The following is a 23412-nucleotide window of genomic DNA, read 5'->3' as shown; positions in this document are numbered from 1 at the left end:
GAAATTATTCATTAAGTTTAATTTGCTAGCACAGCTCATATTCCAATATCTTTGTGAATTTTCAACATATATATAAAATTATGATTATCTGACACGAAAAAATTACTAATTAGCAGTAATGAAAAGATATTTAATCAGCAAAATTAAATCACCTGTGTTCGACAGAGATAGAAAGAAAGAAATGGGAGATTAGAAGAAGAGGGAATTAAAATGTAGTGGATAATTTTTTTTATTAAAATTCCTCTTTTTACACTATATACGTGCATACCACACGTCTACGTCATCTAAGTCATGGAATTCTTAAATTCTTATAAATAGATCTGTTCAATTATATTAAATACTTTTTAATTATATTCTCGATGAACCAGTCAGCCGTAAATTGCAAGTGCTCACCAGGTAGTGAAAGATAATAGACCTTGCCGGCGTTTTCCATTGCGCGTAATCCGAGCCAGTCCTACGAATGACGAATCAATAATATATGCATTGAGCGACTATGTTTTTAAAACAATCGCACGAGTGTGTACCTGTTGGTACAGCTCACTTTGCTGCAACTTCTGCACCTCCTTGGCCTGGCCAGGCTTGTAGAATCCGAACCATTCTGTCTCCACTGGTTCGACCATTGTATCATTCTCGAATTTAACGAGAACTAAAGCTCGAAGCTTTTGAAGATTATTCTTATATTCCTGTTGCGACATAATCAATATAAATAACAAAAATATTAATTAATATTTTTATAATGTAATTTCTATTTTACTGTGCCTGTCTTATATTTTTATGATAATATCGTTAAAGTTCTGTATCGTGCGGTAAACATTATGTAAGATACGTCACAGTCATTTTAATCATGACGCAAGATGTGCCTCACTTACACATAACAAGTGATATAGAACATATTCATGATTTATATCAAATTTAAAATTCTAATACATGATTACACTCACCGTGTTGTTAACATTTTCATTATTGATCTCGGCAAGGAAAAGATTTTTCCTTTGATATTCATCCTCCTGCAAGGGATCGTGCCAGAAAGAAGCTTGTATCAACGAGTTTTGAACGTACCTAAGGAAAAGATTAAAACACTAGAGAGCGTTTCTGCTAAATGATGCTAAATAACTTCGAAGGTCACGTAAGCGAATACCATAAATATGCGCCGAGGTGAAGCATGCGACGCATGTAATTGCATAATCGAGATGTATCTGAGCACTTTGGTATACCGAAAACACCTTGATGCTGACCGCCTAAAGATATCAAATTCAACATTGGAGGATTGGGGCATCTCTGAGCTACTGCTCTCCTAAAATACAGAACGACGTTACACACCAAGGACTGATTAAAATTTTACATGGATACCGCAAGGGATTAAAGAATTAATAAACGAAACAATTTACAGGAATTGACCCCCTTGTGAGAAGCCAATGGCATTGTATCCATTTTGGAGATTTGTGTCTTGCGACAGTTGCTCGCACACGTGCTTTATTTGATCATTAATATTTCCGAAGTAGCTGTTCTCAACATCCTATAAGAAAAGACGTTACGTCTTGATTTTGCATTAAAACAAAACAGAATAATAGCGCAAAATTGTAAGCACAAAAATAATATATGATTATCAGACATAAAAAGGTTTATATACAGAAAAAAGAAATTAAAATAAACGAATCAAGTATAAATTCAGGAACACTTGGGCCAAAGGACAGGAGATAAAGATGTAAGATAAATTTCATACTTATATGGAACATTTTTCCAAATATATGTTTTCGAAATTATTGATAATCATGTCCAACCTCTATCTCGTTGTTCCCAATACGTATGGAATGGACATAAACCCCAGGGATTTCGGCTTCAAGGATCCGTTGTATTTTTCCAAGGCTGAAAGAGAAGCAGCAACTATCACCTGCAAAAGATATATTTATCTCTGCTTTTATCTCTGAATAAAACGGAAAGAAACGCTAAACAATAAAAAACTGGAAATATCAGAACACTCCAAGTCAAAAGAAAAAAACAAATTCAATATTTGAGTAGAATTAAGTGAGTGATATTTATTAATGGTATTTCCTAAAGAAATAAAAATCCAGAGACTGTGAATTTGAGACGTCTTGAATTATTCAAGATACTAGAAATAAACAACAGTGGATCTCTGTGAGGCAAAATTTAGAATCTTCGTTACGACTTTGTTATGACTTTAAACGTATATTATGCAAACTAACTGATATTATTCCACTTGCTAATTATAAGGAAAATTCTATCTCCATAATTCACTGTATTTTTAAACGATAAAGATATCACAACATTTATACACGCATAAATACCGATAAGTGCGTGATAAGTGTATCTAATCTCCATAACGAGCTTGTTTTAAGGCAATTACAGAAAGAAACGTTCTTTATTCACAAAATGAGATCAGATTTAATTTGATGATTGCGCGCAAAAGATATTGCAACTAGTTTGCTGGTAATTACCGCAGCGGAGATTACGGCAAATGTAATCCTGTGGAGGGGAGGGGAAAAAAAACATGTGCAGGAAAGCGCGGAAAGTGAGCGTTTAGGTTTAGAAAGTGAGGAAGTGGAGTATTTTGAACGGGCGGTCGGAGATCACCTACCCATTCCATGCCAGAGCACCACCGGCACCGGCGAACCGTCACCGGTTGTCACACCCCTTTCCTCCTCGCGTAAACAACGGCCGGCATTCGCGAAGAAAAGTATCACGATGACGAGAAGTAAGCAGGTACGACTTATCGTCGGCTCCACCGCGACGTGATCCATGTCGACCGTCGACCGCGCTTATGTTGAAGCAACTAACGCGAATCGACGCTTCGCAACGCTTTTTGCGACACCGTTAATCATCGCCGGTGGTCGGACGCAGCTGGGAGCTGGGCGCAGCTGAGCGCGGCAGCAGCTGAGAGTGACACTCGGAGCTCGGAGCATACACGTGAATGTGCGTTTTTATCGCGTGCGTTTGACCGACGACCGACGCGCCACGCATTGCCCGCATCGGCAAGTTTCTCGAGACGCTCGTTCAGTAATATAGATTTCTGCATTGCAAATTCGTCGTTTTCGTCCCGAATATACATATATATACATATAATATATTATTAATTTCATTATAGCGCTTTGGCGTCACTTCTCTATAAGAAAAATCTTATATTTTGCTCGATCTAACGTGATATTTAATTTGATATGCTAAAACGTACTTGTAATTTATTATAATAAAAAGAAAGATTTGAGTAAACCTTCGAAAATTAACATTTGTCAGTAAAAATAATTTTAAAAATAACTTTAAATGAATTTTTATCCGTGGAGAGGATTTTTGTCTATTTTAACTATATTACGACTATATCCATGATCTAAAAATTTCTCTTTCAAATTTCCAAATTTATTATAATTAAATTACCTACCTATATATTAAATTTTTCAAATTTATTATACATACGTATATTCGATGTTCAGCACAATATGTACACACAAATCAAATTAGCATATTGCAAAAATAAAACAATTTAAAAGAAACATATTGCTCTTAGAGAAAGGAGAGAAAAAGAATGTAAAAATAAAAATTTGAATAGTATATCCGCTGACGAGATATAAGCATAGAGTGCCACTCTCTTTTCTTTTAACAAAGCTCATATACGTTCATGAAGAAAATAAAAATAATTTTTCAGTTTTTATCTATTTTCAAGTTCAAGATTTCACTCGGAATTTTGTTTTTAAAATTCCATTAATTATATTACATACAAGACATATACATATATATTATTATAATACATCTTATTTTTCTGTATATGCGAACAGAAATTATACAAGAGAAAGAAAACCTGTATAAGCATATTTTATATACATATAATTCAATATAATTATACACGTTTAAAGGAAATTTTTTTACCTAGGATAAATAAAAAAAATAATGTATAAAGATATATGTATAAAAAAAGAGATATAATACGTAAAGATATATAAAGAAAAAAAATATATAAAGAAATATAATAATATACATATAAAGAAAAAATAATTTAAAAAAAGAGAGAAAATACCTTAATATTTGATGCTAGTCAATCGTGATGGAAATCACAATTACAGATTCACATTATAAATCGAGCGATCCTGAATTGTAACGCAATCCCAATAAGTACGTAGGCGATATACGGATGCAGGTTTACGGTCCGCCGTCGTGAAAGCGCATTACATCGCATCGCATCGTATCTCGTTGTTATTTCCGCGCATTAACGAATGCCATTGCCATTCGTTCCTCGCGGTTGGCGGAAGAAACGGATCCGGGCGGGTTGGCGTCTCCCCCGTCGGAGGGGAAGACGCCGCGGTGGTTGGGGCGGGTGCAGGAATGGCGAACCAGTGGCCGTTTTTGTTTAGCGAATCGCCGCGATATCCGGAGCACAATGCACGATATCCAAGCCGCTTGTTCCGGGGATACATTGTTTCCGTTCTTCGGCGTTCTGCCCGCGTATGGAAATGCAGTAATCACTTAAAGCGGATCTGTGCTGACGGCCATCGTCATCGGGCGGGAAAAGACCCGGGCTATTGTATACGCGATCTCGTGGTGGAGCTTTCGTGAGTCGCCACACGATTCTTCGTACTTCGTCACTCTGGGAAGAAATTGTTTAATAACTTTCGCTACACCAACAATTGAACTCCATTTGCTGGACTTCGTTAAATTTAAATCTAAGAACGATCGAGAGTTTTCAGATTATTGATTATTTATATGCTAATCCTTATTATCCAAGACAATCGTGTTCTGAGATTATTTAATGAAACTTTTGTGTATGATTTTAACATTTTTAACTCAAAACGGGTCCGTCTTAAATTCCGATTTAATAATTTCAAGCATAATTCGAAGATATTGATTAAAGTTTGATAATCCGAAGTAAAACAATCAAAAGTTATTTATATCGATGGAAGTTGATGGAGTTCAGCGATTTCCAAGACAATGATTTAAATCAATAATTAACGGTTGTAATGTCGATGGAAGTCGATGAAGTTTAGCGACATCCAAGAGTGATTTAAGTCAATAATAATTAACAGTTATTATCATAATAATCTTCTTGGTGTGATTCGATTAATCTCAATAATAATATATTCCTCATATCTAAGTATACTTAATTTGTATAAATTGTCTCTTAAATCTTTATTTTTGGACGATAAAAGTATATACAGTAAGGAAATACATAAAGGGCTAAGAAACAAAAGACGATTTTTAAAGACGGGTTTTCGCAGAAAACCGGGAATAGACGTTTTCGAAATCATAAGCACTAAGAGAGGAAAGAGATGCGGATAAGGGAAGCGGAAGGGTTGAGTTTGAGGAGGAAAAGGGGTTGGGGGGAGAGGCAGGGAGACGGAAGGAGGCAGAGATCGATCGAGGAGATGATGGAAAGGGAGATCGACATATTAAATAGGTGGGCAACGGCTGCAGCGAGTGCCGGCCAGTCCAATGAGTAACAAATTAACCGGAAATCTTCCTGAGAGGTGGACTCAGGGGTAAGATTCAGGATGGTTGCGGTTAAGAAATTCCTCGCGAAGGAAATTTACTATCCGTTTTCCCCTTTCGCGCAATATCCGCGGGAATATTACGCAAATCCGTCGAATTAAATTTAGGTACTCCAACCCTCTGTGGACAAATGAAGCTTTATATATTTTACATTATTTTAGATTTTTTTCCACTTGTGTGTTCGATGTAATCGCGAAATATGTTATACCAGGAGATTGGATATAAAGTTTTTCTACACTGTTAAATTCATAGTGTCAAATTATACTTAATTTCAGTCATATTTAACCATTCCTATATTATAAGTCGCCAAAGAATTAACGAAGAGGTAATATACATATAATTAGATATATTTTTATTCCTCTATAATCAGTTATTACACCAAAATCATCAGAGTTATTACATTTAAAAATAATATTACAAAATTTTAATGATTTAAGGATGTTCTATATAGGTACCGTCCCAACTAAAAGTATGCAGGAAATCTTAAAAAGTCTGATATTAATTCGAATCTCCAGGGATCCAAAGACAAAAAAATGTATATAAATATTTACGGAACATCTAATAGAATGTAAAAGACGTAGATTTAGTGACTGTAAATAACTGTTACTACTATTTTTTTCAAAAAAATTTTTCAAAAAAAATTTTAAATCGTTTCAAATTTTATTGCTATATTTTTGTTTGTTAATGATCTGCTTGTGTGTAAAATTATATTAGTAACATTTTTTAATGTTTACACTTTTCTCTGTAAAACCCTTTACTTTGCAGTAAAACGGATATTCTAGAATTGATAACTTTTTATCTAAATTGTGAATCGATTTGAAATTTAGCCCCGAACTTTGAAAGAGAATACACAATATGATATTAAATTTTTGTCACTTCGTTACATTTTAACTAACTCTTTAGAACACCCTTAAAACATTCAAATTTATTTTCTGGAAAACTTCGTTTTTGGAGTTATTTCATCGTTACAGCAAAGAAGCGATTATCACGCTTTTAAAAAGAAATAAAGCAAAATAAACTTTTGCGTGCAAAACGCAAAAGACGAAAAGAATATTCCGTTTCCGGCGATAACGGAAAGACGCTTTCCTTACTCGCGAAAGGATTAACGAAAGGATCGACGAAGAGGTTCCCGGTAATGGCCCGAAAATCGGCGCGGAAGAGTTCACCTCTTTACGTCCGCGGCCGGTGGCGAATACGCTGTGACGCGCGCTACCACCCCCTCCCTCTCGCCTTCCCGCATTCCTCTATCAGCTTCCCGCGCTACTTTCCACCCCTCGCGCCGCCGCCGCTACACCTCCTTCCGCGGCGTAATGAATCCAGTTTGTCCGACTCCACCGCCTTCTCCGGCTTCGCCGTTGGATTTTCCCGACCTAGCCATCCTAACCATCCTGACCGTCTGTCCCAACCACTCCATCCATCCATCCATCCATCCATCCATCCGTCCGTCCGTCCACACCGGTAACTGCGCTACGTGAATCACTGTGCTTTTCGGTGCCACCCCCGCGGCGGCGGCCAACCCGCGCAGTCATTTTGCATCTCTCCTCCTATCCCGTTCCCCCTGCCGCTCGTCCCCCTCCGCGACCGCGGAGCTACGGGCCGCGCGCGCCCGATGCCCGTAATTACATCGAGTTCCCTTGACGATGGGGGGAACGCGAGAGGGAAGGGGCCGGTGTGTAGAGGTAGAGGTTCTAATTAATCAGCTAGCCGCAACGCGCGCGAATCGTTCCCGGCACACGCTGCGGCACGCCTATAGGTTGACCGTCGACCAAAGCACCGTGGGCCCCTTTGCCCCCCCCCCGCGCGCGGGGGGTGGCTTTCCTCTCTCAACCCTCTCTCGGTTCGGCCGACGTTGTTAACTCTTAGACGCGTTCGCTCGCGTAGCATAATTTTGGTTACGTTTCGCGCGATTTGTATCGCGACGAAAAGATAAAAGCAAACTTGGATAAAATAAAAACGGGAGATGAGATTAGAGCGATGGTAAAATTAAGGTGCGGCAATTTAGAGGATACAAATAAATATTGGCTTGACGAGGAAGATACGAAGTGTACTTAGATTTTGCAAGTCAGGTAGGGACAATTTAGAGCATTATATAAGCGAGTGCAACATCACAAGTATGTGGTTTGAGAACTTAGGTAGGAATAACGGAGAACGATTAGAGAATATATGCGATGACAAATTTAGAATAGAAAAAGGAAAGGTGCTAAATAGATTATGGAAAAGGAGAGAGGAAAGCTATAAAAAAGATAATGGCTGTAAACAATAATGATAATGTAAATAATAATGTACTGCGGCTTGTTTGTAAAAAAGAATGATGTTTTGACGTGTGGATGGATGTGTGTGTTAAGTAGAATTGTAAACCAAGTCCTTTCTTGGCGTTTAGCTGAAATAAAAACATATATACATATACATACATATATATATATATATATATATATATATATATATATATAGGATATATTATTCTTGAATCCGTTCACTCGCAAACGAATGTACGTGTTGTAATAAATGCGACAAGGAAATACGACATAAAAAAAAAAATAATAGTCTCGGAAAGAGGTACTGTTCCAAAAAAAGCGCCAAAGGATTAAATGTGCTTGAAATCGCATTTAATTTAAAAAGCGACCCTGGAAGGGTCGCTTTTATGGCGAGCATAAAAAATGATTATTTATGTAGGAGTAAATTCTCCTAATTTTCACGATGTATCCGAGTCAATATTTTTAATTATATTATAGTATCTATAATAATTTGCATGTACTTTTCTCTGCATATGACTCTTATATTTTATCTGTCTTGATCTTAAATTCTTGATAGTTTCAGAAATTTAATACATTGCAATATAAACATGTTATTATTATTATACTTAATATCTTCTCGCGATAAAAAGGGGATATCATATTTCATCAGGCCGGTCTGAATTTGCAACCGAAACGTTGCAACGAAGGGTTAATCGGCTCACTGTTCGCCGAGGAACGGTGGAAAATTGACGTTCTTTGTTGCCGCTTTATTCCCCGGCGGCTTTTCAGCGGCGGATCTTCCTCGCCCCTTCAGGGAGCGAAAGAAAGAGAGAGAGAGAAAGGGAGAGAGGGGGAGGGGATTTTCGCAACATTGATTTCAGGCAATAATTACTCGTTGGAAACCACCGAGCTTAGAATACATCAGGATTGAAGGTTTCGCCTCGGCCGCAGCTGCAGTAGCGTCGTGCTAATGAATCTATTTTGCCCGTTCTCCATCCATCGGTCCTCCCTCGCTCTCTCTCTCTCCCTCCCACCTTCCTGCTTCCTTCGTCGTCCTTCCTGCAGTTATGTTATATATCGAGACCGAAATATCGACGCTCTATGTGTCGCAGCGCATCGCAGCCACAGCGACGTGTAAACAAATATCGTTGCTTTATCGGTAATGCGATATAATCACTGTGCGAAAATATATGATACGAGCAATGGAGCAATCGTAAACGCCGTTTGCGAAACACAGACAGAGTCGCAATTCGCAATCAGAGTTCCTATTAGAAAATCGCGGTATCGCAACTGATTGCAACCGTGTTATTTTACAACGCAATACGATAATTCGCAATCAATCTCACTACGATGACGTTAATAAAGAAAAAAGTCTATATATTATTACCTGTTCGCATATATCCTTATTTATATTTTTAATTACGTTTTTTCGATCTTATATACTTTTAATTATTTTTCCGTTGGTTTTTATTTCTTCGAGATTAAGTAATATTTAATATTTATTTATTATTTATATTTAACAAACTTTTTTAATTTAAAGTATTATTAATAAATATATAATAATAATATTATACATTTATTATTCGGTATATAAACTTTTTCGATGCCAATAATAATTTCTAATTGATCGACTGTCAATCAGCAAGCAATAATCTTGATATTTATTGCTTTTTGATTATCAACTAAGTAAAGTATCAACCGACTATCGGTAATCTCGGTGAATTGAGAATGCTGGATAATAAAAGTGTTGCTTTATCCACGGAGTAAGATTGGCGGGTTTGGTATCAATCCCAATTTGAGCGTCCCCGAGTGTTTGTATTCATCTAACTGTCATAACCGTGTCACGTACTTTTTATTCGACATGGATAGTGATTACTACTCCACCGTATATACATGGTGAGTACGTAAACAGTCTACATAACATTGTATTCAATTTTGCCAGTAAAATAAAAAAATTTTCGTCGAGGTTATATCTACGCCCAGTCTTCAAAATAATGTTTACATCAAGTGCTGTTTACAATTTACAATTATGAATCAGTCTGTGTATCTAACTCGCAACATAAGTAATTCTATATTTTTTTGTTCGTTTTGATTGCACCAATAAGGCTGTATCCACTGTATCTTCACAGGTTTGAGAAGTGTGGGATTGTATCTGATATCAGGACGCACCTGCGGCAGAACCTGGTGAACGCTTTGAAGCGTAAGGACCTGAGGCTGTGCAAGAGCAGAGAGGCGAAGTCGGCGAAACAGTACGTTTACGATATGTTAATAGCCGAGTATCTGTTTGGTCACAATTACTCCTTCACCCTGTCGATATTCGCTAGCGAAGTTCCGCTTTTAGTAAACTTTTGCAACAGCGCGCCCCAGCGCACCGCCGACGACGGTGACAGGGGCGGTGGTAGCGGGCACAATAAGTTGCAAAGCGATTATATAACGCACACGCTGGAAACCCTGGGCATTGATCCCAACAGGCCCGAGGGCCAGTACATTATATCGAATTACATGAACAGCGAAGCACCGCTGTTGCTGTCCATTCTGAGCTCGATAGCCTCGCTCGTTGTCAACGCTCAATCGTCAACCAGAAGGTCCACGTGCGACAGAGAGACGCAAGCTGACTTAGCTTTGGAAGCGAATCTTGCAGACGCGACGAAAATGCGGGCAATAAGGAAGAAAATTATGCAACAGAAACAACTATACGACGACGAGTTGAAGACTAAGGAAAGTAAATTGAAGCAGCAAGCCACAGTTATAAAATATCAACTGAATTCATTAAATGCAAAAGTGGAAGAAGCTCAGGTAATGCCTTCAATCATATACATATTTGATACAAGATATTCCATGAAATATTATCACATTCTTTGGTAATGGCTCAATTAATAAGCAGTTTTCTGTAATAAACAGAAGATTTTCTCATTGTATACATCATAATTTCCATTTAGGAAAAGATCTAGTCTGATCGGAAACAATTTAAATATATTATTTTATCTCTAATATTATTTTCTTTTATGTATTTAGAATGTAATGCAATCTTTGACCCTGAAAGAAAAACAACTAAAAGAAAAGAAAGAGAGCAATGCGCAGTGTATCTTGCAGAAGGAAATGGAGCTATCTATGAAACAAAATTTCTTAACTCAAGAAGCTAACAGGTACTTGACGAAAACGAGAAAATAGTTCATCTCCGTTTAATTCGTTCTATTTTTCTAATCTTGATCTGTTCATATTTGTTCATTATTGTTTGAAATAAATTTCTACAGATTGCAGAGAGAACGAGACAGTTACAGAAAGTTTGAGGGTGGTTTGAAGAAACTGCAACGAGAGCTCGTCAAAATGCAGAAGGAAGTGTCGCAAGGTACGGCGGACCAGTGCGCTCAGAACAATCTCCGGGACATTCACGTGCAAACTGACACGGAGAACCGCACGATAATGGACGAATGCAGAACTCTACAAAGGCAGAAGCTGGAGCTGACGAATCTCGTGGAAGAGCAACGATCGAAGATAGAACAGATTACGCAGCGCAGCGCCCAATTGTCACGCCAATTAGAGGAGGTGCGTTTATTTCAACCGATCGAGATGCCGATTTCTGTGGCTCGAATTGTCAGCGCGAACGCGATCGTCAGCGAGAGCAGTTCCACGGAGGATATTCTTCAGGATGCCAAAATGCGGCTAAAGCGCCTGGAGGAAGAGAGCTCCAAGGCCGATCAGTATTTCTGTAATTTCGTCAGCACTTCGTCGTAGCGAATAAGACATTCCAAAATATTGTTTATTAATTATTTATTATCATTACTGCACGCACAATTATCAACCGTGCACATTACACATCACGCATATCACTTGTGAGGGTTTTGATTTTCTTCATCTTCGGAAGAAAAAAAAGACTAAATCGAAACATGTATCAAAAAGTATCGGACATTTAGATAATTTATTTTATAAAATTGGATGTGTTAAAACATATAATATACAAATTACCGACTATCTTTTTGCTTTATTTTGAATTCTACGTTTATTACATGCAACATCAAACATTAGCATAGAAAATGTTAAGTCGAGCTCCTTTCTGTTGTTGTACATCATCTCCGTTTCGGGTCTGAACTCCTCCTAGTGCACTTGAATTAAGGATCATACCGAGCACTTGTTTTTTCGTGCATAGGATAAATCATACAGTTATTGAGCAGTTAAGGATTCTTTCTCAAAAAAAAAAAGAAAACAATGGAAATTATAGTTACAAAAAAAGATAGAATATATTTTGTCTTAAAAAGTTTGAAACGTATGTATTACAAATTTCATAAACAGAGTAAATAAACACTCGAACAATTACATTTAACTAATGTAATTAAGTGTTAAATTATTTCACTTCTACTCAACAAAAATGCAGTTAATAAAACAATGTTTACTTTTACTTATAAACGGTTAATAAATGTTAGTAAGATTTCTTAATTAAAATGAGAAAATGTTATATAAAAAATTAACTCGCAATAATTGTACGATTCATTCTATGTACATAGTACATAATCTACTTTAACACTTAATTAGTTACAAAGTTTAACATACTACTGTATCACAAGTATGTATCACAAATGTTATATGACATTATTGTAATAAAATCAACTAGCTGTAAAAAGAAGCAAGAATAATATTTGTGTTCAGCTGTTGAATATATTAAATGCATAGAAAAGGATATTGTTTATCACGGCTTTCGCGGCCTTCACGTTCATGAGGACGATCCTTTGCGTACGGAGATTTTTCCTGAAAATACATTCTTGAATAAGTCTTCCGAATGCCATGATTTCTTGTGACTGATATTGGGGGAGGGGGGTAATTGACATCTATACTTTCTTGTTTTTGCTATAGCCGCCCATTTCGTCCTTTTAATGTACTCGAAGTAGACATCTTTATCAACTATGAGGTAATAGAAAATTGTTTTTAAAAAAATGATAACTTGATTTTTTTTCATGAAACAAGTCAGCTAGTTAATAAGAACTACAAAAATAATTGCAGCAGTTTCTATGTTACAAAACTTACGATATACGATGTGTAATAAATCTCATCAAAGTACGCGTAAAAAAAAAGAAAATATACATATTCATAGAACATGGAGCTACAAATGTATTGTATACATTTTTCTATATATTCTATATATTATAACTTTTGCAAGTGCATTAGTATCTTTTTGTCCAACATTTTCATATCGTTATTGATTTGATTATCCTGTATATTTCTTATAGCTAAGGGTTTCTTCTACTCTATGTACTTTATGCATCCCAAAATGTAAGTAAATGTGTGAATGTTAAAGCATAATATAATAATAAAATGATAAAAAAATTAATGTATCCTAAAGTAAGAAAATTAAAGATCAAGATTAAATTTAATTGGATTATTCTAGATATTATTCTGGTCTAGTATATATTATAACAAGATTCCAACAATTATAAAAAAGTAAACACAGAAAAAAAATAGAAATAATTATTCATAAAATATAAATGAAAATTAGCAGAACTAAAATCAAAGTTTATAACTAAATTCAAGAGAAAATAAATAGTAGGCTACGTTTTGAATAGAAGTTTAACTGTTTAATAACATTACAAAAATGCTAATTAATATTACTGACCTTACTGTAATGATGCTTTTCTCTATGTTCAGGAATGTCACCGTTCTGATGCGTGCCTTTGGCTATAACATATATATGTAATGCGATATATATTTTAATATATAATAAATATTTATTGATGAGTCTATATTTTTTGTAATAATAGCGGAAATATAATTACACAAACCTCTTTCGTCATCTTTTCTTCGTTTTTGTTCAGTGGTTGCTATGGATTCCTCTGCACGATCCTGTGTTAATTGGTTATTTAATAAATAGTATATGCATTCTGAATCGTGTGGTATGTGTAATGATTGTATGCAATAATTAAATGATAAACACATAATTACCCTTTTCCGTCCCTGTTTCTTTTCCCTACGCAGTTCTTTCTGTTCGTCACGTGCTTTCCCTTTACTGGAACGTTCTTTCTTATCAAGAACAGCCTCTGCGCGTCTTCCTTCCTGCTGAATTCACAAAAATATTTATGCCAAGAAAAAACGTGGAAATATATAACAATTAAAACATAGATATAACGTAGAATGTATCGTCACCTTTGGGACGCTCTCTACTTTTCTTCTTTTTACATCTGAAACTGAGTACAAATTTTATAATATTAAAATATACAGAGAGCAATACATTTTTTTTATATTTATAATTACACGATTTTAATGTTTGATCATTAAGTCATAGTACAAACCTCTCTCGGGGCCTTCTTGTACAGGACCCGAACTAGCACTACTATTTGACACGCTGGAAAGATCTCGGTCTAAATTGTCGACACCACCGCTATAATAGTGTTCTTCCTGAAAATATAAAATTTGCATTTTTATATATCATTGATTATACCAAAATTGAAAGAAAATCTTGAATATCAATTTCGAGATGATAAGTTATCATATAATAATAATATATACAAATTACGATATTTCGTTTACAAAAGCATGGAACAAAGCTTTTTAACATTAACTTTATAAGAAAACATTTACGACTATACGCTTACTAAAATTCTTTTACTCAAATTGCATTTTCTATTAAATTCCATCTTAACTTTCTCTTTTCCTTTCGGAACATTCCGTGTAAAAATATTTTAACATAATAATTACCTTATAATATTTGCGATCCTTCTTATCTAATCCCTCATCGTCTTTCACTTCTTCTTTTTTCACATATTTCTCTTTTGCTTCCGAAACATCCTTACTGTCTTCTTTCTTTCTGAACTTCTCGGAGTTTTCGCTATTCAAAGAATTGATATCGCTGTAAGATTTCCATACTTAACATATCAATTGTCAAATTATTCTCAGTCCATAGATGTTTTAAGACCCAAACTCTAAAAAACTGATCAATCACAGTCAAATTTTTTAGAAGAATAATCGACTGTGATTAGTGAGTTTCTTAGGGCTTAGGGCTTAAAATACCTATTGTGATTTGTGACTGAGACTTAAGGAAAACGTCATCAGGACTTAAACAGTCAGGACTGAATCTTGGTCGCCTAATAATATAATTCGAGTGAATTTTACGTACAATTTTTTACCTTAGCAAACCACGCGCCGTTACTTACAGACTTAAAACGCAGTCTCAATCAAAGCTGGATTAGTACAATTATATAATTAAATTGATAATCAATTTAATCACACTATAGCACACATCTTGTAGAAAATTAAAAATAAACGATATAAAAAATACGGAATACATCGGATATGTTACGAAAAATAACACTTCAGCCAGGATTCGAACCTGGATCTCTCTCATTCCGTGACGGGTCTCAATTTGACCACTGAGGCATACCGATTAATTCAATCAGCAGAATTGTTTAAGACAAAATTTTTAACTATATAATTCGTTATCCCTAATCTTTTTCTCATATGTGTTAAATAAAAAATAAATAAATAAAAATTAATTAAAAATAAAGTGGAAAAAGTATATAAATTCACACAGAAATATTATTAAGCTATAAAAGATCTCATATTCCTAAGACGGCATATATTTTATTTATTTATTTTTTATTTAACACATATGAGAAAAAGATTAGAGATAACGAATTATATAATTAAAAATTTTGTTTTAAACAAGTATGCTGATTGAATTATGCCTCAGTGGTCGAATTGAGACGCCAGTTACGGAATGAGAGAGATCCAGGTTCGAATCTTGGAGTGTTATATTTTTTGTAATATATCCGATATATTCCGTATTTCTCATATCGTTTATTTCTAATTTCATAAAAGATGTATTATAATGTAATTAAATTGATAATCAATTTAATTACATGATTGTGCTGTTCTAGCTTTGGTTGAGACTGCGTTTTAAGTCCGTAAGTAACGGCACGTGGTTTGCTAAGGCAAAGAATTTTACGTAAAATTTACTCCATTAATATTATTATTATTATTAAGCAATCAAGATCCGGTCTTGACCGTTTAACAGCGTTTTCGTTAGTTTGATTGCATATCATGTTGATCTTATTTATTTAGATTATTTGTCCCTTCCCCCCCCCCCCCCCCCCCATAGCTCCGACAGAAATTTTGAAATTTTATTATGTTTCCATTTATTATATCCGCATATCTTTTATTAAATTTTCGTATATAATTTTCTACATAAAATATCAAAGAATAAAAAAAATTCCAATGCAACTGTGTATATATTTCTAAATATTTCTATATTACTTACTGATGCGTTTGATTGGATGAACTTCGTTTTTCTCGTTGTTCCTTGTTTTCCTTTTCTGGCCGAGCGTCTCCGTTATTATTTTCTTTCACTGCTACTCCATTGCTAACTTTATCGCTCGTTTCATTATTCGTTGTGTCTTGTGTCTTAGCCTGTACAAATAAGTATAATAAAATGAATAACTTTCTCAAACACATTTGAGATATAATTTCTTTCTCTTTATGAATTTATATCAATTATATAAAAAAAATCTTTTTTTACCTTGTCGCCCACATGGTGAAAGTCTGATTCGCGTATCATATTGGGAGTTTTAGCTTTCAGTTGCCCACTATACGATGTGGCTAGAACGTGCAAATCCTGACGCTGGCCACGCTCTTCCTCCCTCACCTTCTCCACCTTTCGTTCGAGGATCTGAGAGAGTTTCGCCAAAACCGGGAAATGTGGCAATATCTTGATCAATATTATCAAAGAATTCCTTATTTGCACATAATCCTTAGAATCTAGACACACTACGATAGCCTGTCAAAGAAAATATTAATTCGATCATAAGTGCTTTTTCTCAGCACTGAAATAACATTTTCATATTCAAATATATATAGCACATATGTTCATAAGATTGCGTAAATACCTTTGTGATCTTATAGTGCCACTTGTGGCACACGTGTCTGTAATTTTCAAATCCGACCATATCGTTCGCTTCAGAAAATTGATTGCTCACACGGAACTTGGTTACGAAACCAGGGTAATTACTGCATTCCTATATTCATAAGATATTTACTAATACATATTCAAAGTGTTAAATAAGAATCCAAAAGATAATCAGAACCAATATTTAAAAGTGTAAAGCATCTTTTCGTTCTTCTCTGAAAACTTCGAGAAATGTGTTAATTCATTGTTATTACAGATTACTTACCTTATCAAATATGGCTTTCTCGGAATGCCATCTCATAACAGTTTCCAGCATAGCGCATAAAAATCTGCCGTATCGATTTGCTTCGTTCTCTGTGCACGAAGTGACTGAATATGTAATATCACAGAAAAGCTGAAAGAGAAACAAATAATTTTGTCATAAAAATAGTTGTAGCAATGTATAACAAACTATAAATTTAGTTTGTACAATAGTCTTGTGCAAACGAAAGTTGCTTTATAATAAACAAGTATAATTTATCGTTCTAGTGCTGTAACAACACATGAATGTATATTAGACAGAACTGTCTTACACGATCGTAGCAAAGTAGAGTTGAAAAATTTGCAGTCTTGAGGGAGTGGATGGTATGTACAAATTTCGCACAGTACATGGCGTCCACAGTTGTGAATGTACACCGTGGGAATAGGCACAACTGTAGAAATTGCGTTATCGTCTCGTTTTTCGCAGATTTAGCGCTTCGTGACAAAAACCATGTATCCTTTTCTTGTCTACAAGTCAGTTGCAAACGTACGAATGTTATTATCGAAATATTGAATTGCTACATAATACAATCACGATAATTACATTAATTAAAAGAGATTACGAGATATTTTACCTCAGGTACGCAAAAACTTTTTCAACGTGTTCCTCTTGCTTCTTTTTTTCATCCTGCAGCTTCTCGATAAGAGTGGTATATCTCTCTTGTTCCTTCTTTCCTTTACTTAGATTCTAAAAATCAGCATTACTCCCGGTTTAAATCAAGAATGTACGTTTAAAATAAACTATTGTCAGTCATAGTACTGTAATCAGTAATAATGTGTAATATTCCGATATTCGCATACCATGTCTTTGGAATCGGCGGTTTGCGCTGCAAGTTGCTTCAACTTGCTGATTTCCCTTTGATAACTTTCCCCTGGCACGTACAAATCGTACATCGATAGAGACCAAAACGTGACTAAGAACTGCGGCGATATGTCTTCCCAAACTTTTAGAGGGTGTAATGGCCTAACAGACTGAGCGACAGGTGCCATAACAGCTTGCGCGGCTTCCGCGTACTTTAATTGTTTCATAGCCGTGGACATTTTCTTGTAATTTGGATCAGCTTTGCGGAGGGTGTCATATTTCATCTTTGAAAGAAAATCAATGTAAGACGATCCATAGAATAAGATATAATAATCCACAACAAATCGTCTGATTAAAAAATTATAAGCAGATATCTTTTCAATAAATTGGATAGATGATTTGTTTAAACGATATTATTGTGTCAAGAAGATTCGAACATGCATATATAAGTAGCTCGCTTACATTTATGGCATGCGCAAACATTGGCCGTGCCAGAAAAAATGCAACATCTGCGTGTATGTGATTGTCCTGGAGCATAGAATGGATCGAGGGTAATCGCTCCACATACTCATCTACTGTCATAGTCGAACCCAGGAAAGTCCCAAATTGCACCAGCGTGTCCTGGCATTGATCGTACAACTTGCCTATTGTAAAAAAAAAAATTGAAAATAATATCTATAAAGGAAAACTTTTGACTCTGCATAAAATTCTATTTACCAACGAGTTTTAAATGAGATTTATCGGTCTCCCTGTAAACGACGCAATGTTTCTGCTGCGCCATTAATAAGCACAGAGCAACCGCGAGATCCTGCTCGGCAAGAGCTTCCTTCAAACGCTGCGAGGACTTCTTCGTGTTGCGAACTTGACTAAAGTAACCGGCCTTGAGAGGATCAGTTTTTATATTAATTTGTCTGCGTCAGAGTTACATTATATAACATTGCATATTCATGTGACTGCCATACTTTACCTCGTTTTTTAATAGATCTCCGCCTGCCATAGCGTCCAGTTGATCAGACGTCATTTCTTCGGCTGCCTCGATACCAGCCATTTTTTGTACTATTTCTTTTAATATTAATAGATCTAGGCTGAAAGCAGAGCGGTATATTGAAGCAGCAGCAGCAAATTAATTTAATAGTTAGATTTACTGCAATATCTCGTTTATCTCGTTTATCTGAGAACGTACCTCTTTTGAGCTTTAAGTTGATTCGCTACATACTGTAGCAACCCTGTTAATTCGATGTTATACTTCTTAAATATCGCTCCGCAAAAAGAAGCCAGAGATTGTAGCCACAAAGATATACTGGTGCCATCGTGTTTAAATCTATCCCTGTCAGCACCCGCTAATGCCTCTATAAGACAATATCCTAACACATCGTACGAGATATTTGTCAAGTATTTTAAGGAGTCCACCACAGGTCCTGCATCCAATACGATGAACATGTTACAATTTTCCTTTGTGAAGATGATTATAACGGCAGAAGGCACACATTCGATACGTACCTATCAGGTTGTCATACAACTGGATCTGTATGAGAACATAATCGAATAATACACCCGGTGAGGAGTGCGTAAGCTTGCCTATTGACCGGCCGACTGGCTTGATCGTTTCCTTGCTTACGCGCTTCATAATCGACTTGATCTTCTTTTGAGCATCCGCACGTTTCCGCAGCAATGCGGCGTGCTGTAACGGTGTATCGTTCTTCCAGCGCGCGTATAGGCAATAACGATTCTGGTAAGGGTAGTACTTGAGAATGTTCCATAGTTCTTCGGCGACGCAACAGTTACAGTCCATGAAGGAGAGGGATGGTAGCAGCGCGACGTCGAGTATCGTCAGTACATCGTAGTAAAGACTGCAGTTCTTGTTCAATGGTTGCTTGCTCGCATCAAGTGGACAGTGCTTGATAGCGGCGTGACATAGTCTCATCACCTTGTACATTAGAATAGGATCCTGGTGCAGATTCGGTCCAAGTACGATCAGCATTGGCAACAAGTAGTCATGAATGTCCTCCAGATCGCGTAACGACGGCGGCGCAAGGGAACTCTTCAATGGGGGCACTTTACGACCCGGCAATTTTGGGGAAACAATACAGTGTCTGGAATGAAATAATTTTGAAAACTTGCAAAATAATTTAACTAGATTGGAGTACAATTGTTATCAATAATTTACGACATGTAGTGTTCGTTCAATAATATAGATACAATTCCACAAGTTACCTTCTTAAATTAAACAGATACATTTAATTAAATTAAATAGATATATTAATAACTTACTTTCTGTATACAGATTCGACAAGAGCTTGCATCATTTTGCACAATGCTAGAGCTATGGGGCGTTGATCCGTAAAACAATAATCTGGCAAGCGATTGAATAAACTTTGTGCCACTTCCCAAGCTCCAATTTCCAGAAGCGCTTCACATAATCCAAATTTTTGATTGCTTGCATACTTGTCCTTTAAAACAAGAGATTAGAATATGACCTATCAATCACATATAATTACTAAAACAGGTCAATATCTTCATGTACAACTTTAAAACAATTTTTTTTAAGAATTTGCACTTATTTCATAAATTTAATTATAAAATTAATTTGCGAGTTATTGTAAGTTTTGAATAGAGATCCAATCTTTTTCAGTACTTATTTTTTATTAAATAACAATCAGCTAAACTCAGATTTGTAACATAAATAATTCATAAAATTTCTTTTCGTTTATTACTTGTGCATTTTCCTTCTCTTCTACAACATCCTCTTTGTCTTTCGTTGAGATCACGCTCAACTTCCGCACATATTCCTTGGCCTGTTTCATTACTTGCTCATGATCTGATATAATAGTTTTATCGTCTGGCACTAGCCAAGGTAATATGTCATCTAGTTTAATCACACCATGTTGCAGCATAAGCGCGGTGACCTTCTGCAGCGAGAACGGCGTAGCGTTGATGGTGGAGCAGTACTTGAATCCTAAGACCTCACAAAGTACCTGCTGATCGCTCATGTACGAGCGTATTAAGGGAATAAAAAGAGCATCGTCTTGCGGTCGATTTTCAAATGTCTCTAATAAGATGTCGAGTACTCTATTAGGATCAAGATTAAAATAACCTGTAAAGGACAATACCACCTTGTACTTCCGTCACTTTCCATCTACTTAGGATATTCATGAGTTTATTTCTGTTTTTATATGTAGCGATTCACGCAACGTACAGATCCTCTGAAAAGAGCGATATTTTTGTACTCGCGGTAAAAACCTTGATAATCATACCGATAAGAGATTTAACAATTTCCAATGTCGATGCCACCTCACTGTCTGGACGCTCTTGATTTAATTCTACAATGAGCTTGGAGTAACCCTCGCTCTCTTCACGAAATAAATTAAATTTCCTTTGTTTATAACTGCAAAGAAGGCGAGCGGGCTATAAGAAACTCGTTTACAGCAATAAATATGGTTTACGTAAATTGATAGGGAAATACTCACTACAGCTTTGTTTTTACTTTTATAAACTTGGTTTGAAAATTTTTGTTTTTCAATGTCCCTACATCTTGCAAAGTTTCAATCTCTAAACGTTCTTTCAATATTCTATCAGTCAAAAACTGTGGGAAATAAATAAGAAGTTAAGGTAATATATTGATGAAACTCAGTCTTAATCAAATAAATTTAAAAAAAATAGTAATTCTGACTACTTTAAAAGTATGTCCTTGAATATCTTTCTTAATATTCCTCTCTCTCAATAATTTCGTAATTTTTTTAAAGTAAGATATAATAGGTTTATATGTAAAAATGAATGTATACCTTCTCACACTCTTTCACGATATAATAAAAGTTGTTCCTTTCCTCATTATGCGCTTCTGCATCGATTAAAGTAAATATGTCTACTATTGCAGATGGTACGGAACCATCAAAACTCTACAAACAAATTACACATGTTAGTATATTATTACAATATCATTTAATTTCGGCGCGGTTACGTGTAAAGCTTAAGATAATAAAAAGGATCTTACCGAAAGTTCACCTAATGTCTGAACTACACTGTCCTTTTTTACGTTTCCATGGATTCCATTTGATATTAATTCGTATATTCCGCGTCTCCATTCTATAAAAAAAACCATAAAGATATTTCATCATAACGTACAATATCGAAGGCAGTTATACAATGAGAAGATATAATGTAAATATGAAACAATGCCCATATATGTGGGGAAAAAAATACAAGATATAAAAGTGCAATATAAAAGCTTGAAATAAACGTGTAAGTCTTGTCAATTTCTATCTCCTTTGCAAATTCCGTGTGAAAAATAGAAAAAAACCTCTTTGTAACATTGACTACGTTTACATGTCACTATTACTTGGGTTTAATAACATCGGTAGCCACTGCTGACATACAATGTTCTATAAACGTTCGTTAAATCCAGTTTCATAATACCAGTTATTACTCCATACCTGTTGACGAAGAGATCTAGACTTATAAAGACTTACAAGGTTGTAAAGGAACATGTAAATGCTAAGCAAATGTTATGAAAAGTATATCTGCTAAGAAGTATTTCTTTCACGAGACCTTTTTCTTTGGAGATGAAATAACATCTCTTCGTGTAAACAAGCATTTTGAGAAGTTATCTACAGATGTTACTAAACCCAATTAATGATGACGTCTAACGAGTCGTTACTCCATGTGTCAAAGTTATCATACGTACTACATATATAAAATGATCTATACAACAAAATGTAATGCAACACGTAAAGTGAATTAAACAGAAGAAAATGAACAACAAGGTCAAAAGAAATTTCAAAAGAATCAGATCCGTTCCGACTACTTATTCATGAGTGTGTATAACTCATGAATAAATAAATATAAGGAACTGATAATCATGCTGTTATCGCGAGATGGAAAGAATGTATGAGAATGCGTTGTGCTGAAGCGAGCATTGTGTGATAAGTATATGCATGCGCTTAGGAACTGGAGGGTATGAGGATGGCTGCGCTCGCTTCGCGTTGAAACGACAATGATATATCGGAACGGGCATGCTGGCTCGGAGCGGAGCGGAGCACAGCCGGAGCACGTTATTACCTGGTCTGTTGCCTTCCTTAAATTTGTGCTTGATTAGCTTGAGGCTGCAAACAGTCGTGAATTGACAAATTAAGTCTTCGGTAGAGCGAGTTAACGGGGGTAGATAAGTGTTTTCGCGACCAGCAATGCACCGTGTCGATCGCGTCGACCAGGCGACGCGCTAACAACACCACTTACAAATCATTTTTCCCATGCTTATCCCATGACTTCCACAATTCTGTATGCCATACTTTGCTGGCCATATTTAGCGCTCTGGTCCGTATTTTTTTAATAAAATGGAGCTACGAGCGTGCGAAACCCGGAGGGATTAAAAATCAACTCGACATCGCAGGTTAACGGGGGGAGAGAGAGAGAGTGCGTAGCGTATTTTTTCCCTTCGATTCGCCACTGTGCGAAGCTAGCACCGAGCGCGTCCCCGAAGCCACGAAGTACGGCGCGAGGCCGCGAGGCGCTCGGGGAGGACGGAGGACGTACCGCGTCATGGAGACGCGCGGCAACGGCCAATCGGAAGCGGCCGGCGGCCCCGCGATCGCTCGGCGGCGATGTCGTCGCTAGCGGCCGCCAATCGAAAGGCGTTTGTCTTTGCGGAAATGCCTGCGACTGCTGCGACGTCCGACGAGACACCTCATTTGATACGTCATGCT

The 23412-nt window shown here is 36.1% G+C and overlaps 3 protein-coding genes across 12 annotated transcripts; 1 reads left to right on the top strand and 2 right to left on the bottom strand.

Moving 5' to 3' along the window:
* Positions 1–213: 213 nt before the first annotated feature.
* LOC112464514 (palmitoyl-protein thioesterase 1) lies at positions 214–2905 on the bottom strand. Its single transcript, XM_025031536.1, has 7 exons — positions 2597–2905; positions 1782–1891; positions 1389–1516; positions 1139–1294; positions 942–1059; positions 525–683; positions 214–454 (listed from the first exon to the last, which is right to left on the bottom strand). Exons 1-7 carry the CDS (start codon positions 2757–2759, stop codon positions 329–331), a joined length of 960 nt encoding a protein of 319 aa, XP_024887304.1. The 5' UTR covers positions 2760–2905; the 3' UTR covers positions 214–328.
* A 6570-nt stretch (positions 2906–9475) lies between these two features.
* Positions 9476–11470, top strand: LOC112464513 (early endosome antigen 1-like). Its single transcript, XM_025031535.1, has 4 exons — positions 9476–9620; positions 9854–10520; positions 10740–10870; positions 10979–11470. Exons 1-4 carry the CDS (start codon positions 9586–9588, stop codon positions 11457–11459), a joined length of 1314 nt encoding a protein of 437 aa, XP_024887303.1. The 5' UTR covers positions 9476–9585; the 3' UTR covers positions 11460–11470.
* An 8-nt stretch (positions 11471–11478) lies between these two features.
* Positions 11479–23185, bottom strand: LOC112464512 (THO complex subunit 2). 10 transcript variants are annotated; one of them, XM_025031530.1, is made up of 28 exons: positions 22946–23184; positions 22769–22812; positions 21705–21796; positions 21496–21609; positions 21181–21296; positions 20968–21098; positions 20428–20807; positions 19985–20163; positions 19214–19806; positions 18897–19131; positions 18681–18798; positions 18431–18593; positions 18176–18357; positions 17713–17997; positions 17487–17599; positions 17184–17379; positions 16877–17005; positions 16592–16720; positions 16225–16482; positions 15967–16115; positions 14409–14559; positions 14003–14108; positions 13857–13897; positions 13656–13769; positions 13496–13556; positions 13330–13391; positions 12403–12467; positions 11479–11822 (listed from the first exon to the last, which is right to left on the bottom strand). In XM_025031530.1, the coding sequence occupies exons 1-28, from the start codon at positions 23008–23010 to the stop codon at positions 11792–11794; spliced, it is 4302 nt and encodes a 1433-aa protein (XP_024887298.1). In that variant the 5' UTR covers positions 23011–23184; the 3' UTR covers positions 11479–11791. The 10 variants fall into 10 exon arrangements, with proteins under 10 accessions (XP_024887298.1, XP_024887300.1, XP_024887301.1 ...); XM_025031532.1 differs by having other exon boundaries at positions 13656–13766; positions 13857–13891; XM_025031533.1 differs by having other exon boundaries at positions 13656–13766; positions 13857–13891; positions 14409–14538.
* Between the last annotated feature and the right edge of the window lie 227 nt (positions 23186–23412).

The sequence above is a fragment of the Temnothorax curvispinosus genome, unplaced genomic scaffold (assembly GCF_003070985.1).
Source record: "Temnothorax curvispinosus isolate PA1 unplaced genomic scaffold, ASM307098v1 QBEX01014279.1, whole genome shotgun sequence".
Taxonomy (NCBI): Eukaryota; Metazoa; Arthropoda; class Insecta; order Hymenoptera; family Formicidae; genus Temnothorax; species Temnothorax curvispinosus.
This window is presented reverse-complemented; position numbering and strand designations above follow the sequence as displayed.

Coding starts and splice junctions, on each gene's coding strand:
- LOC112464514 (XM_025031536.1), bottom strand. CDS start 2,759: ATGGATCACGTCGCGGTGGAGCCGACGATAAGTCGTACCTGCTTACTT. Junction 684..941: donor ATGAAAATGTTAACAACACG/GTGAGTGTAATC, acceptor ATGTCGCAACAG/GAATATAAGAATAATCTTCA. Junction 455..524: donor AAAGTGAGCTGTACCAACAG/GTACACACTCGT, acceptor CGTCATTCGTAG/GACTGGCTCGGATTACGCGC.
- LOC112464513 (XM_025031535.1), top strand. CDS start 9,586: ATGGATAGTGATTACTACTCCACCGTATATACATG. Junction 10,521..10,739: donor CAAAAGTGGAAGAAGCTCAG/GTAATGCCTTCA, acceptor TTATGTATTTAG/AATGTAATGCAATCTTTGAC. Junction 10,871..10,978: donor TTAACTCAAGAAGCTAACAG/GTACTTGACGAA, acceptor AAATTTCTACAG/ATTGCAGAGAGAACGAGACA.
- LOC112464512 (XM_025031524.1), bottom strand. CDS start 23,010: ATGGCCAGCAAAGTATGGCATACAGAATTGTGGAAGTCATGGGATAAG. Junction 18,358..18,430: donor ATCTCATTTAAAACTCGTTG/GTAAATAGAATT, acceptor TTTTTACAATAG/GCAAGTTGTACGATCAATGC. Junction 14,560..15,966: donor TCATCCAATCAAACGCATCA/GTAAGTAATATA, acceptor GAAATCTTACAG/CGATATCAATTCTTTGAATA.